The sequence below is a fragment of the Trachinotus anak genome, unplaced genomic scaffold (genome assembly GCF_046630095.1).
Source record: "Trachinotus anak isolate AG129_WGS33_773 ecotype Australia unplaced genomic scaffold, CSIRO_AGI_Tana_v1 ptg000004l, whole genome shotgun sequence".
Taxonomy (NCBI): Eukaryota; Metazoa; Chordata; class Actinopteri; order Carangiformes; family Carangidae; genus Trachinotus; species Trachinotus anak.
This window is the reverse complement of record NW_027273855.1, coordinates 24,170,413-24,192,668: the sequence shown is the minus strand read 5'-3', so window position 1 is coordinate 24,192,668 and position 22,256 is coordinate 24,170,413. Positions and strand designations below refer to the sequence as shown.

The 22,256-nt window shown below is 42.2% G+C and overlaps 3 protein-coding genes and 2 non-coding genes across 9 annotated transcripts in view; 1 reads left to right on the top strand and 4 right to left on the bottom strand.

Moving 5' to 3' along the window:
* Positions 1-1,938, bottom strand: part of plekhg5b (pleckstrin homology domain containing, family G (with RhoGef domain) member 5b) — a 77,118-nt gene extending 75,180 nt beyond the window's left edge. Inside the window, exon 1 of the mRNA XM_071477299.1 lies at positions 1,160-1,938. Within this exon, the coding sequence (XP_071333400.1) occupies positions 1,160-1,241 (82 nt within the window). The 5' untranslated portion in view covers positions 1,242-1,938. The remainder of the gene's footprint in view (positions 1-1,159) is intronic.
* Positions 1,939-5,546: 3,608 nt separating this feature from the next.
* nol9 (nucleolar protein 9) lies at positions 5,547-13,383 on the bottom strand. 2 transcript variants are annotated; one of them, XM_071477309.1, is made up of 13 exons: positions 13,260-13,383; positions 10,915-11,441; positions 10,588-10,798; positions 10,298-10,428; positions 10,041-10,176; positions 9,127-9,223; positions 8,721-8,818; positions 7,852-8,019; positions 7,515-7,767; positions 7,299-7,413; positions 6,853-7,027; positions 6,196-6,329; positions 5,547-6,086 (listed from the first exon to the last, which is right to left on the bottom strand). In XM_071477309.1, exons 2-13 carry the CDS (start codon positions 11,383-11,385, stop codon positions 5,970-5,972), a joined length of 2,106 nt encoding a protein of 701 aa, XP_071333410.1. In that variant the 5' UTR covers positions 11,386-11,441; positions 13,260-13,383; the 3' UTR covers positions 5,547-5,969. The 2 variants fall into 2 exon arrangements, with proteins under 2 accessions (XP_071333410.1, XP_071333409.1); XM_071477308.1 differs by having other exon boundaries at positions 13,131-13,328.
* A 124-nt stretch (positions 13,384-13,507) lies between these two features.
* zbtb48 (zinc finger and BTB domain containing 48) lies at positions 13,508-21,680 on the top strand. 4 transcript variants are annotated; one of them, XM_071477305.1, is made up of 11 exons: positions 13,508-13,710; positions 14,885-15,609; positions 15,748-16,064; positions 16,132-16,237; positions 16,336-16,428; positions 16,517-16,603; positions 16,719-16,873; positions 17,014-17,150; positions 17,357-17,521; positions 17,636-17,724; positions 18,965-21,680. In XM_071477305.1, the coding sequence occupies exons 1-11, from the start codon at positions 13,698-13,700 to the stop codon at positions 19,400-19,402; spliced, it is 2,325 nt and encodes a 774-aa protein (XP_071333406.1). In that variant the 5' UTR covers positions 13,508-13,697; the 3' UTR covers positions 19,403-21,680. The 4 variants fall into 4 exon arrangements, with proteins under 4 accessions (XP_071333406.1, XP_071333405.1, XP_071333408.1 ...); XM_071477304.1 differs by having other exon boundaries at positions 14,882-15,609; XM_071477307.1 differs by having other exon boundaries at positions 13,510-13,768.
* Positions 18,545-18,616, bottom strand: trnam-cau (transfer RNA methionine (anticodon CAU)). Its single transcript has one exon. It is a non-coding gene; the product is annotated as a tRNA-Met (tRNA).
* trnar-ccu (transfer RNA arginine (anticodon CCU)) lies at positions 18,620-18,692 on the bottom strand. The gene has a single exon. It is a non-coding gene; the product is annotated as a tRNA-Arg (tRNA).
* Positions 21,681-22,256: the final 576 nt, after the last annotated feature.

Genomic DNA, 22,256 nt, shown 5'->3' with positions numbered 1-22,256 from the left:
AAACCAACAAAAACACACACACACACATGAAAGCATCAGTTTCACACAGAGTCCTCATTTATGATGACTGACACTCGAACACCATACCAGTGAATCGGTGATTAAAGAGCTGACATTTCCAGTCTGTGTTTTTGTTTTTCAGTGGTGGACAGAGACCAGACAAGACATCTGGTCCCGGATTAGACCAGCATGTTTAAGACAGGCTTAAGACTGCGGTGGCCTGGAACACTGAGGGGCTCCAGACTCAACCAATTAACCAATTATGACTGCTGAACTTTAGCTCCATGCTCACTTTGCCTAATGTCTGAACCCACGCACCCCCAGCGTTACATACATCACACAGGTAAAGCCTGCGACTGAGACACACTTGGGTTTCCTTCTGTGAGAAGTCTAGATCTGAAAGTTAAATGTGCAACGATTATTATGGCTGATTGATCATTTTGGGTCATTTTAAAGTAAAATTCACTCATTCCAGCTTCTCTCATGTGAATATTTGGTTGTTTTTCTGTGATTATAAATTCATTATGTGGGGGTCCTGGGAAAAGGCATTGACATGAGCATTTTTCACACTTATCTGACAGCAGATGAAGCAGCTGCAGCCCTGGACAAGACTAGATATTGCAATTTTCACTTTGATCTGAATTATGATCTTGGAAAGAGAGAGAGGGGGGGGGGGGGGTCTGTGGAAAAATACAATAACTAGTGTTAGTTTTACAGGAGGAAATGTCTACAATGTGAGTGTGTGAGGAACTGTCCCGTCACCAGGATTCCTCACTCAGGTCAGAGAGTGCTCTCCTCTCTGCCTCCAGCTGGGATGATTGCTCAGGTCACTTGCCAAATCCAACCATTAACTTTGATGACTGGAGGAAAAGCATGAAACAAAGACCTGGTGCCTGAGGATCAAAGTCAGGGGAGCTCCTCCACCCCCCCCCCCCCCCCCCCCCCACCACCACCACCACCACCCTCCTTTTTCCAATCTGAGCTCTTAAAGAGAAACTCACAAAGTGCACAAGGTGTTTTGTTTTGTTTTGGGTTCTTTTTTTAAGAACAAAGCTCTCAGGTGACTGACTCATTCAGCAGCCTCCAGAAATAAACTGATGACGGTGGCATTAGTCTGGAAGAGGCCGATCACTGGCTGACTTCATGAATTTTTACTTACTGAGTCGTAATCTGAGACCGAGCCAGCTCCTTGGTGGCGATTTGTGCAGAACTGAATTCATGGTCCACTTGTTTGGCACCATCTATGCATGCGATCCTTCTTGGAAAAAACAAAAAACAACCAAACCCCCCCCCCACCCCCCTGCACCAACACCAGCTCCTCTCAGGTCTGTCCGTCGACGGTGTGGCAGGCTCAGTGCTCAGTCGCCAGCGGTGTTTAATCAGCAGTCCGGGGTTATGGCATTTTCATATTCTTCTCGTTTGTGCAGTCGCCGTCCTCTCACACGCAGTGCGCCCCGGCTGTGGGGTCCGGTCGGCGGGGAGCACGGAGCTGCAGCAGCGCGGTGGGTGCACGGAAAAGAGTGGCAGAAACAGCATCCCTCGGTTCATACGAGGGAAAGTTAACAGTGGCCCCACAGCCGCTGAGGGGAAGCCGCGGGGTGGACGCCGTGCTGAGCTGCAAATAACCTGTTGCTGGTTGCGCACAGGCGAAAAAAGAAAAGCCCGACGCTCCGGCGACAGTGTGCGCCAAGGCGCTGGTGGAGCTCGGTCGGTGCAGGAATGGGATTAGGAGCGAAACAAACCCTCCTTCATGGCCTTTAAGAGAGCGACTCCGTGGATGGATCTTCTTCTACCAACTCCACACACCGTGCAGCTGAAGTTGGGCACATATTGTCCGCTGCTTCGTCTCGCCGCCCTCTGGCATCGACCGTCGGCTCCGCTCCATTCATTCACACAACCCGGACCCACAAAGACCCGTGGAGTTCCTCTCTGTGGCGCAATGTGGCCGCTAGAGGCGCGCGCACACACACACACACACACACACACACACACACACACACACACACACACACACACACACACACACACACACAGCTTCTGTATGACTCTGTCCGAAACGCATCCAGGCATGGGCGGATTAACGCAAGGGCCTATACCGGGCACAGGCACTGGGGCCCAAGAGGTCAGGGGGGGCCTCAGCCAGAGCCTCAGTATGAAGCACTTCTTCTTTGAAAGTCATGGAGCTCAGTTAAAAGACACAAAATGACTATGAATGGACACAAAACGACTGCAAAGAGACACACAACAAAAAGATGCAAAACAACCATAAAGAGACAAAAAAAAAAAGACACAAAATTGAGGTTTGACTATTGATTTGGAAAAAATGACCATAAAATGACCATAAAGAGACAAAACAGCTATAAAGAGATTAAAAGAAATTAATAATAATAAATAACGGTAAGGAGAGGAAGCCATAAAAAGATGCAAAGCAACGACAAGGAGACACAAGACAAACATAAACAGGCACAAAATGACCAGAAAGAGACAAAACAGCCGTAAAAAGATGAAAAATGACCATAAACAGGCACAAAATGACCATAAAGAGACAAAAAACAACTACAAAGACATGAAAAACTACCAAAGAGAGATGGAAAAATGACCACAAAGACACACAAAACAATCACAAGGAGACACAAAACAACTAACATTCATTTTAAGTCATTTTGTGTCCTTTATCGTCATCCAGTTCCAAAGTACCAGTGTTGGTTCAATCCACCTTAAAAGGAGGGAGAAATATTTCCAACCCAATAAAGCAGACAGTTGTCCTGAGCCCCAGACCCCCAAAGGGCCCCTCTTAATTAAAGCTGTTGCTAAACCTGTCAACCTTTCCGCTACAGCTATGGGCGACAGTGTGAGCTAATGCTAACGCTAAACCTTTGTGAGTTACAACATTTGGATGGTTTGGACGCGTCCTATAGAAAAACACACTTGGGTAAGCAGCAGGTTTGATTTATGCTCCAGCGTTTGCATGTTCAAACAGTACGCTCTGCTTGTAGAAGACGAAAAGATCTGAGGATGAGGAACAACCAATGAGTCTGACAAATGTAACGCTATCTAACCTGAGTCTGGCTGGAGCTGCATCAGTGTAAACATTCCCAAACCAAATAAAGGACAGTCACAGCCATTACTCTAAACTCTGACATATTCTTGGCTCTTTGCATTGCAGTGGATGTTCCAGTTCAAAACAGGTATTTTTCAAACAACACTGAATAATAACCTACAGTAGTTCCCTAATGACATTCACCTGGGCTTTAGAAATAATGCTTTACTACTGTAGGTAGCATAGTGGGGGATTGCTATATTACCTGATTATGGGCCCTGCCTTGAAAAGGGCCCCCTGTAATGCAATCTGGTTAATTATCTCAACTGATACTGTTTAAATGTTGTGTTTTTCTAGATTAATTTGTGTTAAATCAGATTAAGCCCGCAAGCAAAAATCTGGGCTCAAATATAAACAAAACCATATACACAACAAATGATGGGAGAAATTGAGGGGGGGTAAAGAAGGGTCCAACAGCTAAATGTCTAGAGGACCCTCACCACATCCACAGTGGGGACATTATTATGTAATTTTCTTATTCCAAAAACTCAATCTATATCATCAAATGGCTCACTCCACTCTTTTGCTGTGATTTATTTGATAGTTTTTACTGAACAGGAGGATTTGAGAGCAGCTATAATGACACACCGTGTCTGCACTGTCTCTTTATTCAGCACAACTGTGTTTGCAGGCAGCTCCGTTGATGACCCATTTGTCTGGGAGGGAAGGCATCCCATGAGCGTGGCTCAGAATACTTGAGAAAAATCAAGGGTTTTATTACAAACACAAGGCTTACACAACTGAGATCGCTGCATGACTTTGCCTGTTGGCGGCTATCCTTGATACTTTTTTCTCTGGGTGAAGTTCAAAGCTTTAGCCGGATCAAGAGCTTCACCGATTCTGGCAGGAGCACCACATGAAGTGCACTTGAAATGTTGCCCACATGTCCTGTTTAGAAGCACAACTAACTGTATTATTTTTATAATAATCTGACTTTTGTCTTCTTGATTGATCAATTAATGATTTGTTCTACACAAGGAACTGAGGAATGTTTGTTATTTTGGCTGAAAAGTTGCTTACTTATCAAAATTGCTGTCAGTTTTCTGTCATCATTTCTGCTTTTGAATAGTATTAGCGCTACCATCTTACGCTCTATTTGATTTATTAATATGCTTTCTCTTTCCATCTTTGGTGTCAGGTGAGTTAACTATAGTCTAAGCTTTCATTTGAAGTTTGCACATACATGTCAGCGGTGTCAGATAAATCTAAAAAGGTGAATGAAATATATCTGTTACTCAGAACATCTGTGGGTTTGTTTGTTCGGTGGTTATAAATATGCACTAAATTGAAAGTCTCCACAGGAATACATTGCACAGATGTGTGTTGTTATTTCTGATCACTGAGGGACATGTAGGCTGTCCAGTGGCACCCCTACAGAGGGATTTCTCTTTGGTTTGCACAAGGTCTTTGGGAAAACATCTGACCTGACAAAGCCAAAACAATGACTCTGCCAAAATGTCGCTGTGCTGTGTTTGTATGCACCCAACCCTCAATAAAGAGGTGGGTGGGGGGGGGGGGCAGTGAACAAAGAAAAGCGAGGGGGCAGAGAGAGAGGACGTTAAAACAGCCCACTTAACAAATTAGCAATTCTCCACTGTGTGAGCGGATGTTTACGACCGAGAGTCCTTCAATTCCTCCAATCAGATACTGTAAATGTCAGCCTGCGTGCAACGGCAAGTGGCTCAGACGGTGTTAGTCATTCGAGTTGCTTTTAAAACCATTGTGAAACATTAACATTAAACTTCTTCAGTGTGACAGGGTTGCGTCTTTACAGTTTTTATTGCAGTTTTTCTGCCCTTGAGACTTTTTCTAAGTGAACATCTGCTGCTGTTCAGAGCAAGATCTCAACATGTATTTGCTGCCCCCTTGTGGCACAATATGTAGCACCCGAAAACAAAATGATCTTTTTTCTTGATTTGATGATGATTTTTTCTTCTATGTCCCACATGAGTCTACATAAGAAATTGTAAACATTTACAAAACCTCTTGAATGACCCGTTAAGTGCAGTAACACTTTTGTGATCATTTAACACAATAACAAACGTACAACAGTTAAAGCAGAGTTTGTCAGCAATAAAAATAGAGACATTTCAGTAAAACCTTTGACTGTTGTGAAAACACAATACTGACAAAATGAGCTTCTTTCATTTGTAAATCCATCAGATGTACAGAACACGTCATGTGAAAGGTCCCTCTGTAACTCTGCCCTGCTGTGATCTCCACAGTGGACATTTTATCCCATAATACATCTGTCAAAAATGAACAAACTACTGTCTGAATTGGGGACTACACTTCATATTGTGATGGACTGCTTAAATGGCCATTGCCTGGTTGAAATCTACATGGATGTATGACTATATGACTGTGAAAGAAATAGTTATTGTAACAACCACCAGTGACACTGGTCTAAAGCACTTGAAAACAAGAAAAGAAAGTGTGAACAAAAGTTGTTTTGTCTTTTAATATCTGGCAGGTTTTGTTTTCAGTTTTTGGAATGTCACCTACAAAGAAGAGACATCAAACAAGAGCTTTAACTACAAGGTGTGATATTATTGTCCATGTGACAGAAAACCCAGAAACTCCTTCACAGCGCCATCAAATGTATGTACAGTAGCAGGTTGTAAGACATGGTGAGAACACCCGGTGTTTTCAAAAAGCACGTTGAGTAACAGGCAGGCTGCCGTCTTCTCCTGCAGAGTCTGAGTTCCTGGCATCTGTGTCAGACTGAAACTTGAAATAAAAAACAAAAAAAACTGTCCAGACTCAACCTCAGTTCTGTACATTCAAAGGCCAGTGCTGACTGGTTTGGCGTTAAGACACCAGTCGAGAAGGTAAAGGGCAAAAAGCTGACGCTTTGTAGAAAAAGTCATTACATTCCCGTTTGACCAGGTCTCATCAGTCCCTTGAAGACTCGCAGCTTTCCTGCACCGGTGAGATCAAAACTGTAGTCTGTAGTGATGTAGGGCATCTCCCCCTCAAAGCCAGGCTGAAACACAGACAGAGGTTTTGTAAGTGAAAGAAAAGTCTTGACTGATCACTTCATGAGATTTATGAGGTGTAATGTTGTGTTTCAGAGAACAGGTCTGCGATCTGACCTGTGTTGTGAGGATGCAGGAAGGCAGCGATACAGCTCCCAGCAGCAGACAGTTGACCTTACGAAGGATGGAGGGATCTACAGGTGTCAGCAGAAAGTACAGGCCTCGCACCATGTCAATACCTCGAAGCACACCTGGAACACATGAAACATGGTAAATCTATTGTTTGTGACATTTGATTTCTTTTAAACCTTGTTATCCTTGGTTTTTTTGACTCAGTTTTCAGTTCGTGTCTGTAATAGATTGGACATTCTGCAGGAGAAAGGCAAAAGATAAGATAAAAACCGGACAGTCGAAGGGGTCGTGAGGTGAAATTAAATCGTAAATCAGTTAAAGCATTAATAGAAAACACGAAACACATGCAGTATTTATTAGAGCCTGACAAATGTGGACCATTTAAAACCAAACAGAATGAACTATGAGCAGTTCCTGTTATTTCCTGTGATTCCTTAGATGTATCTACAGTGGGCATTTGAGACATTTACAGCCTCAGAAACAGTGAGTTACGCTGAATCTAAAAATGTGTGCATCACGTCTCTTTGTTCAAATTTCAGTTATGACTCCAAAAAGGAGTGTGATTTTTAATACAGGGTTAAGTCAATAGGTGCTGAGGTGCTAAACTGACCGTTCCCCAAAAAGTTGAGAGAGGGTACGTACCAAAGCCCACACATGGACAGATGGGTGCCTGGGACAGCAGGACTGGACCCCCTCTGCTTGCTATTTTCTCTCCCAGGCAGCAGAGCCCCACCAGACTGGCATTGGCAGCGTAAAACATGTGACTGGGCACTACCTCGCAATGGATGACACCTAAAGCCACGGCTGAGTGGGGCACCTGTGGGATCAGAGGGAGAATAGTTAGATACCAATTAACATGTTACATCTCATTTGTTTAATCCGTATGCAAACAGGAATGTAAAAAACATCATCACCACAGATACAACAGTCATCTTCCATCTCGTCATCTGTCTCTCAACAAGAAAGGGAAGAAGTATATTCCCCAAAATGACAAACCATTTCTTTAATTTTAACTATTTTCTGAGTTAAAATAAAAAACTAGAGCGCCTATCAAGAACACAACTGCTGCATTTATCTTTCTCGTGTACCTGGTATGGGGTGAGGCTGTGTAGAGGTCTAACTGGTCCAGGATCAGGAGGCTGCACCTGACTCAGGTAGGCCAGCAGGGACAGATCTCTGTGCTCATTACTGCGCTGGTGTTTCCTGTCAGAGTCAACGCACACACAGACAATAAAGCAAGTGGTTCTGGATAATCAAAGCTTTTTTATGTTAATAAAGACACAGGCTGATGCTGGTGCTCTTACGCTGTGCCTTGACTTCCCGCTCCTTGAAACTCTGATTGTACGATAAGGTGAGTGTAGCTTCTGGGGGGGCTGTGGCTCTCTGTGAACTCGTCCAGGGCTGTCTGGGCAGGTGGGTGCGTCTGACAGCCGTGTGCCGTCCTCAGAAACTCTGGGGTGAGGGGGGGGCAGTGGGTGGAACCGCCATGACCGAGCTGCACAACATGTGAGACTGGGAAGAAGCGGATCATGTCCACCAGCAGCTGGAATCCAAATCCTGTGGGCAGCGAAGACGAGCACACGTTCAGACACTGTTTACAACTGGTGTATTTAAAGCTCTTCATATTCTTTCACTGCTGACCTCTGACCCAGCCCATGGTGTTGATGACGACGGGAGTCTCTCTGCTCTGGGGGCGTCTGCGCCATAAGGACTTCAGGGATTCCAGGTAGCGGTCTAAGTCTGACTCACATGACGACTGACCATAGTAGATCATGTGCTCCGGTGTGCGCTGATGTGTGAAAGGTGGACCTAGAAAACAACTCAGTGTAAGTCTGCTAATCCGACCTTATACAAACAGCACAGGAACCAACAGTTCAGATACACGTTAAAGGAACAGATCAGCATTTTGGAAAACAGGACTATTCCCCTTTTTTTTTTTTTTTTTTTTTTGCCAAGGATAAGATGAGACAATTGATGTCACTCTCATATGGAAATTAGACCGGGAGATGGTTAGCTTAGCTTAGCATAAAGACTAGAAACAGGGGAAACAACTAGCATGGCTGTGTCCAGTGCCTACCAGCACCTCTGAAGCTCACTAACTCCCATCTTTTATCTCATTTCTTTAATTCTTACAAAAACAAAAGTGTAAAAATGACAACTTGTCATTTCTTCTCTGGGTCCAGTTGCGAGACTGGACCAGGCCAAGGAGCAGTCTGGCACAGGACCCCCCATGAAACAGCACCTTTTATTGGTCACACTTCAGTTTACATATTTGACATGAGACTTGTATCAGTCTTCTCACGTAAAAAGAGAAGACGAAGAGTATTTCCCAAAATGTTAAAACTTCCTTGAACACTTACAGCTCTCTTTAAATTATTAATACAAATACAATTCACAATGTAATTTTTGTTGTTAACTTCATTAACAATCCAATATATGCAAAAAAAAAAAAAAAAAAAAATCCCGACGTGTAAGAAACGATGTGAAGTGACGAGAGGATGAAAACGTACCCAGAAGTGGTTCTCTGACAGTCGACAGAGACAAACAACCAGCAGGGGTGAATTCTGTTTGACCGAGGTCACCTTCCAAATAATCCACACTGGTAGTGCTACAGACACACAAACAGACACAAATTAGACCATTTTATCATCCCATGACTTCTGTGACTCTTGCGATGAACTGTACTGACCTCCATAGGAGTGTTAAAGAGTACATAATAGAGCAAATTGTAGTATATAAGCATAACCAGTGGTACAGTTTCACACACAGGGATCAATGCAACACCAAGCAGAACATGTTAAGGACACAATGAATAAAAATCTCAGCATATAAACTAAAAAAAAGAAATATTACTAAATATCATTATGTATTTTATAAAATGAAGAGGGTGTGGTATGTTAATGTTATGTTACTTACTGATTTAGTAAGGTGTTGATGAGGGTGCGGATAAATGTTGACTTGCCCACATTCTTGGTGCCACAAACAAGGATAACAGCACAGCCGTCCATGTCCCCTGTGAATGGCAGACAGGAGTCTGATAATTTGCCACTGCAGGGTCAAATGTGCGTGTTTATGTACAACCATTATAAGACATGGAAGACAATAACAATGTTGGCTTCATCTGTCTATCACAGTACAGTCTGTTACATAAATGGCTTTATTCAGACATGAGGTGATTTTTATGGAAACAGCTACAAGGTGAGGGACACTCTTCTCAGTGTACCTCCCAATTATTATCATTATTATTTTTTTTTATAGTATATAGTTGACGCAAACTATGTATTTATTATATAATGATTTCTGATGTCTACTTTATAATGTTCAGCATAAGCATAAAGTCACAAGACATTAAGTTGGGAGTTTCATTTCATTCCCATTTGCTCACAATTGTGTGTGAGAGTGTTTTGCTGGACAGTCATTCTCATTTACCTGCTCAGATTTTTTTAATCTCTTATTCCCCTCACTGTGTGGGGAAAACATGATTTTTATAGGGTGATCTAACATGAACTTAAAAGTGGGTCATTTATAGTGTTACATGGTTTATTAAACGGATTTTATTTTCTTTGTGTGTAACAGATGATAACAGAGTAACAGATGTATCACAGTGCACAGACAGACAGTGAGTTTAACCTTGTGCTGCTGCAGCCTTTGTGTTCATTTGACAATGTTGAAATCAGATTTGTGCCACATTCAGAGTGTTAGGAAAATGTAACTAGGTCCTAACAGGACTGTTACATAAAAGTGACTCGAGTTCTTATTCAGACGTGAAGCCGACACATAAAATTTCCATCACATTTTCTTAAGAAATTTCATGTGTGACAGGAGCTTACCTCTGCAAGCTCCGACCACCGTGTTAAGAGCATCTCTGTAGCTCTTTGACATTTTCAGGCCCTCGATGGTGCTGACCAGAGGAACCATCCCCAGACCATTAAGAGGAGTGTCAAGAACAGCTGACATGAGTTCACTCTACAAAACGAGCAGTGAGGAAAAGCTTCTGTTAGGCATGTGAGACTGACTGCTGACTCCAAATCTGTTCCTAATTAAATGCATTTCAGCATCTTGTGATTTGGTCAATTAGTCAACTTACCATCGGGGGGCTGAACAATTCGCTGAGATCTGTGAAGCTTGACAGAAACCGTGTTAGAGGCGTCTCCATGGGCTCCAGTAGGATGATGGATGATTGTGCCGTTACCCTTTTCAGCAACTTTTTCTGTGATGCTACAAAAAACACATCCAAAGAAAAAGACGCATCAAACAACAGGCCGAAACTGTGTCACCAGATCTCTTAACCTCAAATATGTAAAAAAAGATAAAAAGATAATAAAGTAAATACATCATCCTCTAATAAAATGGCAGGCGAGTTGCTTTGTTGTTTACCTGATGACAGATACTTTCTGAGGATGGACGACGCCTCTGTTTTGTCGTCCCTGGTGTCACCAGAGCTTTCTAGTGCTCTAATCATCAGTGGACAGTGTGAGGCTGGGGAGAAGAGTGGATACGACTGCTGGCCTTCTTCAATAGTGAACCCCATCACTTCTACACGACCGTATAGGCAGGTCAGAAAACACTTCCCACGGAAACACAGGGTCTGCAGGAGAGTAATGTTGTGCTCAGTTATAGAAATGGACTAAAATGGATTAAAGATTTGTCTTAATTGTTGCTAAATCTGGCTGACACTTTACCAAAAAATGAGCTGAAGCATACCTGATTCTTCTGCATGACGAGTACTGCATGGTTTTTCCGATCATCTCTCTCTGCACAGTGATGCAGATTCTTTCCTTCCAGTCTACCTGGCTGGATGTCCTCCACGTTAGCCGAGGTCTCCACACCGTTACGATGAATGGACTTGGAATACTCCTTCCAGTCCTGAGAGTCATCGGACTCATTGTCCATTGTAAATGCTGAACTTCCATTAGCCTGACCGTGAGACTTCTTCAGTCCAGACTGAGGAGTGTTTTTCTTTGAGTCAGACACAGACTTTGCCTTATTTTTCAGTCTCTTTACGGTGGGTTTTTTCTTCACAGATGCCTGGTGCTCTTTTATCATCCTGGTCATGACAGGAGTAGAGTTGAGCTCAGAGGAACTGATGGGAGGTCTGCATCGCTTGCCCCTAACATCCTTCCACTTCTGAGATTTAGTGTGGCTCTTACCCTGTGTGGGTTTGTTCACCTTCATGATTCTCTAATCAACAATTATTCATGTGGGTGCTGATGAAGAAGAAAGGGGGAAGCCTGCAAAGACAGAGGCAGGAAATTAGCAAAAGTAGAAAAAAAATGCCTCCCATTTTAGTCTACAGTGTTGTCTTCATCTCTCTCATTTTCTTTGATTAATGGTCTTAAACCCAAAAACATTCAGTGTATGATAATATAAAACAGAAAATCCTTGTGTTGGAGAAGCAGGAAAATTGGCATTTCATGAAAAATCTCCAGACATCTGAGGACACCATCTTGGACTCTGGGAAACTGTGATTGACATTTGTCACTATTTTGCAGAGGAAAACCATCAATCAAACTGGGCTACATATTTCTCATTCATCTCTAATGGTGCTGAAGTTAGCCTCAGATCCTGCACTTAATAATACTGACAATACTGACTCTCTTTTTTACAATCCACATATTATTATGAAAGGGTGTTTAGCATCCGAGTTAACCTGTTACCAGATACTTAAATTGTGCACAAGCCTCAAAATAATGTACCCAATATAAAATAAAGTTACTGTTCTTCAATCCTTTTGATTACAGTCATAACGCTTGTCTTCTATGAAAGGTAACTCTTTAAACTTTACAATCCTAAAGCCTGAATGAGTTTGAATCCTTAAGTTACAGAGGCACAAACACAGGAGAAATGTAATCCTTTTCTTTTGTCCTTGCCTTTTTCTGGCATAAAAGGTGTTAAGGCCTCTTGTGAAGGTGGAAAACACGTTAGAGCCACATGTCTGAACCAATTCTGTGTCAACAGCTGTTGCGGTGATATGGGGAACAAAACCCATTTAAAGTAGTGCTACAAAGGTCAAAGCGTCCCATGGGTGGGACTGCGTAGTTTTAAAGATTAAGGTATTAATGCTGTTTGAAACCCACTTTGTAAAACCTTTACTTCATACATGAAAGCAGAAGAATAGTAAACATCAATACCTCTACTTAAAAAACCCTGCATTCATAATCATTAAACCTGACCTTGATTAACAAGTAGAAACTGGTAGCAGTTGAAAAGACAGTTTCAGATTTGAGAAACCTTTATTCTATTTGTGAAAACGTGTTTTAAAAAGGGCAATTTCACTGACAAGGACAAGGTTTAAAAGCACCAGACCCAGACTTGGGAAATCTTGACTGTATTATCAGAGCGAGTCCAAAGGCAGTTTGAGCCATTGTGTCAGATTTGGGAAATCATTATTCTAGTTGTGAAAATATGAGAAAATAAATAATAGTAAAACTGTGATTTCACAGCTTTTCCTCCCATCTAGACTACATCAAACCAGGTCTTGATCAAGACCACGCTGAAGTCAGTTTCAGATTAGATTATTTTAAGAAAAATCAATTAATCGAGAACACACTCTGTAGATTAATCGATTATTTTAAAAAAGCCGTTAGTTGCAGCCGTGACCGATATTTACTTTTAAAAGCATGTTAGCTACAGCTAGCTTGATTTGGCAGCCAGACAATTCGATAGCAGTTCAAAGCTAAGCTAGCCATGCTAACACAAAAAAGAGGTAATATAGCTGTGTGTTTTCAATACGTAATACAATTTTCTCAATACGTGAGGCTGGGCAGTCAATGAATTCGCCATTAAAGAGGAACCAGATGTCAGACAACAATGAAACGCTAATTTTAAACTTGGCGTGAAGTTTCACGTAACGGCTAACTGTCACAGCCTTAACGACCGTTAGCTGCTGCTGTCGTTGCGCCCAGGTGGAGAACACTTACCCCCCACTTGTGAAAATAAACAATGCAGAACCGCACCGATGACCTTTTATAATGTTACGAAGTGCATGGCGTTTAAAATGTGCCAACGAGAATCTCCCAGGGGCTGGACTGTGCTAAAGGCTAGCTTACATGTGTGAGCCACAAACAGACGCCGCGTCAAGATGGTCGACTATCGTTTTACCCGGAGTGTTATTATTTAGCACGAAGTTATTTTCCGTAATTATTTCTCTTTGTAACCTCTTATCGCGAAGATGTAAAAATATTAAAAAGCAATGTAGACACAAACAAACATTTTCTTTGTTGTAATTATATTGTTATTGTTGTGAATGTTGGCGTTAAATAAGGGACAACAAACATCTTTCCCGGAGTTCGGTCGCGTAAACACCGTCACATCCTGTTCCTTTTGCAGTTTTTAGGGGCCTGCAAGAAACGAAAACAAGGTGCATGTAGCTAGGCTTTGCTATTTTTTTTCCACCCTATTTACGTTACATCCGAAGCGGGTGCAGGTTACCAATAAATAAGAGCAAACAATCACTTTTAATCGATAATGCAGGTGTGAGTGTTGAAATGCAGCTGTCGGGTGAGTACCGCGCTAAGGGAGCGTCTTTAAAGATCTGTGCGAGGAAATAAACGTCGAGGTGCGTAGGTAGCCAGGGGTTTGCAGCAATGTTTAAAAAAGCTGTCTCAACTGTAGAAATATAACAACTACAGGAGAACATGCTAGAGTACTTTATGTTTAATAATCAACACAGTTAATGTGGTAGCTGCCATTAACTCAAATGTAACTCATTAAACTGAAGAAGAAGAGGAAATCTAGTGGGTATCTGCAGGTCTTGAAAACTATTAAAAAGCAGTGCATTCAGTTCAAAGGCCTCAGAGGATGTTCAAAAGTCTGAAATTTCATTTACAGAAGTCCTGATTATTTCTTCTTGCCTGCTGCAGACAGTAACATTAATTCTAACCTTTATTTTTTGACTTTTATTATTACTCCTTGGCAGGAGCTCATTTTTTAGCAAAAACCTACATTTGTTAATTTACCTTTGGATTTTCTGCCACTTACCTGGGTCTTTTCTGTCATTCTGTGACAGGTGTAACTGTGAAAAACATATTTAATTATATTCTATTTTACAAAGGTCTTAAAATGTCTGAAATTTGATTAACCCCGTTAGAAAACCTATATCTAGCCCTCTTAAATATTCAACACCTATTCAAAATCTTATTTTCTCAGATATGCTATGTTTCATCTTATGAATTTTAGATGAACTCTGAAGTAGTGTCTGCGGACTCATACAGTATCCTGTGAAATCACGAGCAGCTTCTGTCACATATGACACATAAAAGCTGCAAATCGTCACATCTGTGAAGCTGGAACCCGCCTTTTTTTGCCACTATGGCTTAAAAAAAAGACAATTATCAGTTATGGGAATAGTTCCTGATTAATTGGTTGATGGGCTAATCAATTAATTGACAAATTATTTTAGGAGGATAAAATATAGCAGACAGCTAAAACTAGGACAGCAAGCCAACAGACATAATGCTATGTTATGTAGTTATGTATAAGCAAGTAGTAGATGAATAAACAACAACATATATCATTTACATCAGAGACAGAAAATTAATCACAAATTATTTTGATAATTGTTAATTATTTTATCATTCTTTTTGTTCACTCAGTTGATCAATCAATCAATCATGGATACATTTTTGAAACCTTATATACAACCAGTGTTATGTTTATGTGTTTCATGCAGCAGCAGTGTACGGTGAAGCCAGAGGGATGCCTGCAGCAGAGAGCAACCATGCACAGCGTGTCCTGTCCTCCCTGAACCAGCAGAGGGCAGTGGGGAGGTTTTGTGATGCAGCGTTGAATGTGGGAGGTGGGGTGGTCTACCTCGCCCATCGAAACATCCTCGCCTGTTTCAGTGAACTCTTCCAGCAGTCCAGCATGCCCGCTTCGCCGTGCATGGAGTTCTGCCTTCAAGAGTGCCCCAACGACGGCCTGGAGCTGCTCCTGAACTTTGTTTACACCGGAGAGCTCAAGCTGGATCCTGACAACCTGGAAAAGGTGCAGAACGCAGCAGCCAGCCTGTGTGTCCCAGAAGCACTTGCACTCTGTCAGCAGTTCAAGGAAACGTCTGTGGATCCGGTGCCTTTCAAGCGTAAAAGAGGTAGACCTAGAAAGTCTGTAGCTGATACAACCCCTCAATGTTCAGTCAAAGAAGAGAACTTACCTACAGTCACCAAAGATGAGTCCAGTGTTGATGCTGATGCAGCCAGTATAAGCTCCACCACCACCACCACCCGCTCTGGTCGGGTAGTGAAAGGCCCCAGGCGACTGGTGACTGATGAGAGCCCCACCACTGATTTTATAGCCACTGAAGTAGCCAGCAAGAGGCCCCCAAATGTTCCTGCGGATAAAGAAAGTGGTGATGTTGTTGTGGAAAATCAAAACCCAGATCAACCAGCTGGTGAAACTGAGGTATACCACATGAACATAAACATGAAAAGGCATTACAGTGATTGGGCATTTGCTACTACACGCAACTAGAAGTGCATATAATGACGGTAAAGATGAACACTGTGGTTATTGTTACACTTGTCTTGTGTTGTGTTGCAGATGACCGAGTTACAGATCGACATAAATGACAATGGTTTTAGCCAGGTAATTGAGGAGGCAGAGGAGGATGAAGATGTGGGGGATTTTGAGGGGATCACCGAAGGCTCAGATGAGGAGTATGTGCCCGTTGCCGAGCCCACTTCCTCAGCCCCGTCCACGTCAACAGCGCGGAAACGCAAGGCCCAGAGCAAGAGGGAGAAAACGGAGAAAACTGAGAATGGCGAGGCCATGGAAGAAGACTCCAAGAAGGACTCTGTGCAGTGTCCCATCTGTGACAAATCCTTCAAGAGCAAATACTACCTCAAAGTCCACAACAGGTATACGTTCTTTCTTTTACTTTGGATTACTGTTAAAAGAGTAGCTACTAATGTGTGTTTTTCATAGGCGGCATACAGGGGAGAGGCCCTTTGGCTGCCTTAAATGTGGAAAGAGGTACTTCAGGAAGGAGAATCTGTTAATACACGAGATCAGAGACTGTGCTCGAGTGCAGGTGAGTGTTTGAGCTTCACTAAAGAGACAGAAAAAAAATTCAAAATTAACCAAGAAAGAAAGCGTAACATCAGTGTTTGTGCTGTGTTGTAACTACAGACGTACACCTGCGTGACGTGCTCCTCGACATTTAATGGGAAAGAACAGCTTCGCTTGCACGTTGTGTCCCACACAGGAGATATGCCCCACAAGGTGACGCCCACACCTTCACCACAAACATAGATGACACTTAAATCATATCAACTCTAAAATTAGTTCTTAAAACTGTCATTTTTTCCAGTGTTCGTCGTGTCCTGAACAGTTTCTGTACAAGAAAAACTTGACGATTCACATGATGAAGATCCATGGTTACCCAAAACCACATGCAGTAAGTTTTCTCAACTGCCTTTCAGTCAGGTGACGCACCTGCAGTAAATGACACCTACACTGATTTAGTATAAGCTTGTTGTTTTCATTCTGTTAAAACAGTATTTCATTTGTAGTGCCCCCAGTGCCCCAAAACCTTCTTGACTCGGACAGAGCTGCGTGTGCATGAAGCAGCCAAACATCGTGGCGAAAAGCCGTTTGTGTGTGAGGAGTGCGGTCATCGAGCGTCCAGTCGAAACGGCCTGCAGATGCACATCAAAGCCATTCACAGGTAGTGGAACTTGTTACAGTTCTGCCTTAGTTAGATGAAAGGGACCTAACTTTTAAGTAGTCTGAGCACCTTTGAATTTCATGACAGCTGTGACGACAGCGTTCGTGCAGATGAACCTTTCTTTAAAATCTGTATTACAGGAACGAGCGCCCTTTTGTATGTAACTTATGTGGGCATGCGTTCTCCCAGAAGAACAATCTCAACATGCATCTGCGTATACACAGTGGTGAGAAGCCATACCAATGTCATCTCTGTGGCAAAACCTTCAGGACACAAGGTAATATATTTTTCATCTTTACTAAGGCTCGGAAGATTCCAGAAAGTGGAAAGTCAGGGTTAGACTGAAAACCCCTGGATTAGATCAATTAATAGATGAATCCAAGCACTCTGAGTTCTTGAACCCTGACTATTTCTCTGTCAGTGATAGCGGCGCACTCCTGCAGATAACGTTTATTGTATTGATCACTGTCTTTTTAATACCAGCCAGTCTAGACAAACACCACCGGACACACACCGGCGAGCGACCCTTTAGCTGTGATGTCTGCGAGCAGCGATTCACAGAGAAAGGTGCCCTCGCCCGCCACAAGGCCAGCAAGCATGAGGAAGGTCGCCCCCACTGTTGTCACATCTGCAGTAAAACCTTCAAAGGTAAGATGTACCACGGGTCCTGTTTACCTCCAACACATCATGCCGCGTGTCCTGACGAGCATGGTGTTAAGGACTCACTGACGCGATTCTCTCTGTGGTTTTTGTCTTCACCAGCGAGGGAGCAACTTCGTGTTCATCTGCGCCGCCACAAAGGCATGAGGAAGTTTGAGTGTATAGACTGTGGCTACAAGTTCACTCGACAGGTAGGTTCAGTAAAAGGGCTGCAACTAGCTATTATTTTTAGTGTTAATTAACCTGCTGATTAATTTCTCAATTAATGGTTTTTCACTGTAAAACGGATCTGAATGCAACTCATCTGATGCAACATCAACAAATTTCCTGTGGACTTCCTAAGACTTGGTCATACCAACCTTAACCCTAACTGATTAGACTTTGGTGGTCAAAGGTCAAAGGTCAAAGTTCAAGGTCGCTGTGACCTCACAAGCAACTGTTTTGGCCTCTTGACTGATATTTCACAACCACCTTCAGGGAATTTGGCTCAAACATTCACTCTGATTAGGTTTTGGTGATCAAAGGTTAAAGGTCAAAATCAAGGTGACCTCATGTTCTTGTAAATGCTATGTATCAGGAACACCTAGAGGGGATTTAATTATAACTGACACAACCATTCACTTGATCTCAAGGATGACCTGATTAGAATTTGGTGGTCAAAGGTCAAGGTCAGTATGACCTCACAAAACACACCTTAACTCTCAAATTCATACACTAATAGGACACAATTTAACTCATATGTCTTTAAGGATAAAATAAAGTGATGACATTTTATAAACAAATGGTCAAAGGTCAACTTCACTGTGACATCATAACATATATAAAACACTCCAAGTTATTATTCAGCGCTGTACCTCAGGGAGGGACGCTGTTGTAGTTATTGATTAATCTGCAGATTGTTTTCTTAAGACCTTCTACAGTTTCCCAAAGCCTAACGTGACGTCTTCAAATATCTTTTGTCAACCAAACAGTCTGAAACCCAGACATTCAGTAGCTTTATAAAATCACTGATAGCAGAGGATGGTTTCGATCCATCGACCTCTGGGTTATGGGCCCAGCACGCTTCCGCTGCGCCACTCTGCTACACACCCCAGATGGGACTCGAACCCACAATCCCTGGCTTAGGAGGCCAGTGCCTTATCCATTAGGCCACTGGGGCTGGTACAGCTATAAACACGGGAGTGCACTTTGGTATTCATACCATAATCCTTTTGAAGTCACTTTTCTATGGGCAGCAATGGCAGCTTTTGTGTGACGTTAGATCAGGGAATGTGCCTGAATGTGTTCAGAGCCCGTGTGATGTTGTTCACTGTTTCCTACACTGCAGAGTAATTGACTGTCTATAAAACATCAAAAAAGTGACTTTGTTCTTGCCTTGTTCTCACTTTTTTACTGGTATCCCTCACATCTCTCCATGTTTTTCTCTTTCAGGCACATCTGAGGCGACACATTCAAATCCACAAACGCACTGAGAACTACAACCCCCGACAGAGGAAGCTGAGGAACGTGGTGGTGCAGGATGTTGAAGGAAGTTCTGGTGAGAATGAAGCAACTAAAACGGTGGGAGCTTCGCTGATGACTGAGCAGACAGTTTACGCCCCAGACGCCAGAGACATCCAGGAACCCACAAACCCAGAGACCCACTCCTCAACGGGCCTCGGTTCTAGCTGCATCGTGAGGGTGGTGATTGAGTCGAGCAACTCTGTGATGGAGGAGGTGGTGTCCAATCAGAACCTGGGACATGTCGAGGCAGGGGAGAGTTTCTCCGTGCCAGAGGTCTTGCAGCAAACACAGCTGGTCACTGAGGCATACGAGTCCACGGTGGATATGGAGGGAATCGTTGAGAATACATCCGAAAGGAAGACCTGAGGACTGAAAGACAAGAGGCTGTGCGGAGACCCCTCAGAATTCAGGTGACTGTGTAGACCACTTCCCAAAACGAGAAGCACTTAACTGTGATGCAGATGGTGATCACAGCCTGAAACATTCAGCTTTACAGATCCAAAGATGAAACTGCAACAAAGTCGGCTACTGTTCAGTTTTTAGACATGCAAGAGGAGTAGCAAGTTTTCATGCTTTAATAGTTTATACAGAGTAAGTGAACTGCATGCTTCTAAAAACTGCTTGAATGTGAATTAATTTTTTTATTTGTTTTATTAAGCCTCTTTTCATCAGTGTGCCTACTGCAGCTGGATACAGAAAACCAGCAATAAATTATCTTCACTGGTGTTCAGATTAATGAAGGTATTAAAGGAATAGTTGGAGAGTTGAACAAGAAGATCGCTACCACTTAAATTTAAAGGTCCCATATTGTATAAAGTGAGATTTCCATGTCTTTTTTGATTATAAAGCAGGTCTAGGTTCTATATTAATTCTGTGAAAGTATCAAAGCCTCAGTCCACAGAGAAATGCACACAGCCTGTATTCAGAAACTGAGCCTTAAAACCAGCCGTCAGGACTTCTGGAACTTTGTGATGTCACGACAAAGCAGTCACTGCTCTCAGCCATGCTCCAAACCCAGCTCATCTTGGAGGATTTGGTTTCTCTGAGTGTTAACCTAAAATCCGCTACATTTTCCTTCAATCACCAATCAGAAGAAAGGCTTAGATCCTCTCTTCTGATTGGCTCCCCGACCTGTTCTTACTAGAGCTCCAGAGAGAAGCCTGAGAGAGGAGATACAACTACATTACAACTACAGAGAAGGCTTTAGGTACTTAAACCCACAAATATATCTTCTCATGGATACTCGTAATTGTAAAATATGGGACCTTTAAGCCACTGCCAGAAGCTAGTTAGCATAGCATTGCTTAGCTTCACAAAAAGACTAGATAAAGGCTAACAGATAGCCTGGCTCATGGCATACCTTGTTATTTATGTCCAGTTCATTCATTTCTTGGCCATGGCTTTTTGTTGAGAATTCTTCTCTAACATTAAACGAGATAACGCACTAATTAATGAGCTTTAGAAGTGCTTGTAGGCAGATTTTCATTTCAGTTTTTTTTTTCCTTTTCTAATTTATGCTAAGATAAGCTTTAGCTTCATATTTAATGAAGGATTAGACTGCTACTCATTTTCTCATCTAATTCTTGACAAAAAGGCAAATAAACATTTTCCAAAATGTCAAACCTGGTTAAAGGTACCCTGTGGAGATTCTGATCACAAGTAGCGCTATGGAGCAATGTTTTTATGAGCGAGTCCCTGATTTGTTTGTAACGTGCATGCAACAGAGAGCGTGGGCGACCACGATAATGCTCAAAGAAGGGTAGCAGTGCTAACACAGTAATTGTAAAAGCATGCAAAGCATTTCTTAGACCTAAAGGTTACACACAAGGCATTCTGGTTTGTTTGTAACGCCACAGGGTGCCTTTAATGTAAAAAGGTGAAAGATTATCTCATTTACATTGTCCTCAATCAATGTGGGTCATGAAAGGTGTACATTTTTTACACGTCAGGACATCCTTACCTGGAACCACTAAGCTACACAGATTCATGGTTTTGTTTGGAAAAAAAACACCTTTACAGTTGGACAGATTAGCTGACACTTGCTATATATAAAAAAACCTTAATGCATTTATTGTCTTTTCACACTCTGCTGCAGCTACTGTCCATTGTTTATAAGAAAAGTAACTGAACATTTGTACCCTGCAAACAGCTCATCACGTGCGACTCAGCAGAATAAACTCAGACCTGCCTGCAGTTTTTCATTTATGATAACTACTCTGTAAACATTACACAAACACAGTACATAGAGTCAAGAATATACTGTATTTACAAAACTGATTCAACATCACAAACTTGTATGAAAACTAAGAAAAACAATGATGCGTCACCAAAGAAACACTCAAAATTACAATTTCCATTAAAGCTAGAGAGCAAATTGAGATTCTTTTGAATTTCCAGTTGAGACTGCAGACCCTTCACCAGCATATGCAGAGTTTTACTGCTCTTATTACAACTGATAGGCAGGGACATCTTAAGCAACCACAGCACAAATACGTCCATAAATAAACATACAAAACATTCATAAATACAATTTTTTTAAGAAAATACTTCATGCACATTCGACTGGTGGTTATAGAGGCGGATCTAGCCCAGTTTCAAGGTCAGGAGTGATACAAGGAGATGCTGTGCAGCCTAATTATCACTAGCAATAGAGTATCAACCCAGTACAAGTTAACATCACATGCAACCATCCCGAAATTCTGCCATGATGACAGATTGACTCGGCACACCTTTGAGTACAAAGTATTTCCACTGGTAAATTTCAACCCATCATATTAAGCCATCTGTCAGTTTAGTGCTAAATATCAATTGTGATTGAAGTAATTTTTTGGAATGTAGACTGATTATTGTGGTTTCTGACCAAACATTTGGCTTCTGCTCACATTGTTACGACTTTTTCACTAATTCAGCCCTGTACTCAGAACAATGTCGGACTCAACAGTGGATATTGGTTTTTTTTTAAAAAAAGAATCAAAATCGACATAGCAGAACCATAGATATTGCCTTCTTTATTCCACACATTCTTCTTCTTTCTCAAAATCTGGCGCCTACATTACCCACAATGCTACTACTCGACCACAGACAATTAAGTCAGATTCAGGTGTGTTATGCTAGTAGCTGCTGATGTAGCCTCAAGCCTCTTACCCTCAGCAGAGATGAGGAGTGGGCTACAAGGCTCACTTCTTTCTAACTCCACACCCCCAGATTTTTTTTCATTGTC

Excerpts from the sequence above, each read along its gene's own strand:
- nol9 (XM_071477309.1), bottom strand. The coding sequence starts at position 11,385 with ATGAAGGTGAACAAACCCACACAGGGTAAGAGCCACACTAAATCTCAG. Across the intron at positions 8,020-8,720 it reads TGTCAGAGAACCACTTCTGG|GTCCACCTTTCACACATCAG; the intron begins GTACGTTTTCAT and ends GTTGTTTTCTAG. Across the intron at positions 7,414-7,514 it reads GCGGGAAGTCAAGGCACAGC|GAAACACCAGCGCAGTAATG; the intron begins GTAAGAGCACCA and ends TGACTCTGACAG.
- zbtb48 (XM_071477304.1), top strand. Across the intron at positions 16,429-16,516 it reads CAGGAGATATGCCCCACAAG|TGTTCGTCGTGTCCTGAACA; the intron begins GTGACGCCCACA and ends CATTTTTTCCAG. Across the intron at positions 16,604-16,718 it reads GTTACCCAAAACCACATGCA|TGCCCCCAGTGCCCCAAAAC; the intron begins GTAAGTTTTCTC and ends TTTCATTTGTAG.